The sequence below is a fragment of the Myotis davidii genome, unplaced genomic scaffold (genome assembly GCF_000327345.1).
Source record: "Myotis davidii unplaced genomic scaffold, ASM32734v1 scaffold208, whole genome shotgun sequence".
NCBI classification, from domain to species: Eukaryota; Metazoa; Chordata; class Mammalia; order Chiroptera; family Vespertilionidae; genus Myotis; species Myotis davidii.
Window position 1 is genome coordinate 2493223 of NW_006299706.1, and position 2017 is coordinate 2495239.

Genomic DNA, 2017 nt, shown 5'->3' on the forward strand with positions numbered 1-2017 from the left:
GTGGCAGGGAGGAGGTGTTGGAAGGGGAGATGCTCCAGCTGTGCTCCTGGCCGTCCACCAACAGCTTTTGGAAGGTGGGGCTGACGGATAAGACCCTGGCCACGTTCATCGCCCTGCTGCCTCTCTGCTCATCCACACTCAGGTCAGAGGGGAACGGCCCGGCGGGGAGGCCCAGTGCCTGGCAGCTAGGCCGGTTGGTGGTCAGAGGGAGCCGTTGGGGGAGGGGAGTGGCAAGTCCCAGCTGCTCGGGGCCTGGGCCGGCGTCCCTGTGGAAGCAGCGTGCAGCTGATAGCCGTTGAGTTTTGAAGCTCCCACCTGACTAGGAGCAGAGCCCCTTTTCTGCCTCTACCAGTGCCTGAAGCGCCTGGCCTTGGGGCCTCAGCCCCTCTGCTCTCCATCAGCCCTACCACCACTCTCTCCCCAGGGGGTTTTCCCCGGATGCCTGGGGCCTGACGCTGTACTCAGGGCTGGTTCTTGCCCTCCAGGACCTGGCAGTCCAGGGAGGGAGGAGGAAGGATGTAGGAACAGAGGCTGCCGGGCAGCCTGGGGACTGGGGGTGAAAGAGAGGGTCATGGGGAGAGGGAGCGTGAGCAGAGAGGGGAAGGATGTAGGAACAGAGGCTGCCAGGCAGCCTGGGGACTGGGGGTGAAAGAGCAGTTCATGGGGAGAGGGAGCGTGAGCAGAGAGGTAGTGCTACCCCATGGGAGGAAACTTTAAAATAGAGACATTTCTAGGCATTAGTTCAATTTGTGTTGTGACTGGGAAAAGGCCTCCGTCCTCTCAGCACCGTCGAGAAGCACTGCCTGTGGATCAGACATACGTTAGTTAGTTATTGCTGTGGAACAGGCCACCTCTGGATTTAGGGCGTAAAACAACAAACCTCTCACAGTCTCTGTGAAATGACTCGGGATGCAGGTCAGTGGGTGCTGCCGGCGCAGGGTGTTCGTGAGGCTGCAGTCAAGCTGTTGGCTGGGGCTGCAGTCATCGCACCTGGGTTTGGAGCATCTGCTTCCGAACTCACTCGGTGGCTGTTGATAGGTTGCGGCGTGTCCACACCTGAGCCCCTCCTAGGCCGTCTGAGTGCCCTCACCACCGGGCAGCTCACGGGGACCCAGAGGGTGCCAGAGGGCACCCAAGGTGGAAGCCACGGTCTTTTTGTAAGCTGACCTTGGAAGTGACATCCCATCACTTCTGCCATATCCCATTCACCAGATGTGAGTCACTAGGCCCAGCCACACTCCAGGGAAGGGGGTTACACAGGGCATAGACACTAGGAAGTGGGGGTTCTCGAGGTCATTCCAGAGGCCACCTCACCAAGGTCGCTAATTCTGGGGAGTGGACCCTTCCCGTGGCCACACTTCTGGATTTTTAGTCTGGAGGATTACATATAATTTAGTTCTGATGTAATTTCCTCTTTGGGGATCCATCCTTTAACTCTGTCTTCAAGCTGCTCCTCAGAGCCCCACACTTCCTCTGTCCCTTCCTTCACTGGCCTCAGGGGCGCCCCCTGGTTCTCAGATCAGCCCCACCCTCAGGAAGGTGTCTCTGGAGGGGAACCCACTGCCCGAGCAGTCCTATCACAAGCTCATGGGACTGGACAGCACGTGAGTCTCCTTCCCACCCCTTCGCTGGGCCGCCCCCATTCCCAGCCAGCCTAGTCCCCACCCGTCCTTGCCCCCCCCCTGCGCCTCCCCAGGCACCCTCAATTCCTGCCCTGCAGACTTCAGGCCGGATGACCCTCCTCATGCCCCCAGGCCCTGGTGTTCCCAGTGACCGGTCCCCTTCCTCTGCCCAGGATCACGCACTTGTCTCTGCGGAACAACAACATCGATGACTACGGGGCGCAGCTCCTGGGCCAGGCCCTGTCCACGCTGCACACCTGCAACCGGACCCTGGTCTCGCTCAACCTGGGCTTCAACCACATCGGAGACGAGGGCGCAGGCTACATCGCGGATGTGCGTGCACAGGAGGGAGGGAGGGCCCCCCTGAGCCCGGGGTCTGCTGGCTCACGCCCCTC

The 2017-nt window shown here is 60.7% G+C and overlaps 1 protein-coding gene across 1 annotated transcript in view; it reads left to right on the forward strand.

The window, feature by feature from the left end:
* Positions 1–2017, forward strand: part of LRRC71 (leucine rich repeat containing 71) — a 15532-nt gene that overhangs the window by 3426 nt on the left and 10089 nt on the right. The window contains 3 exon segments of the mRNA XM_015571788.1: positions 8–142; positions 1536–1604; positions 1796–1974. Of these exon segments, the coding sequence (XP_015427274.1) occupies positions 8–142; positions 1536–1604; positions 1796–1974 (383 nt within the window).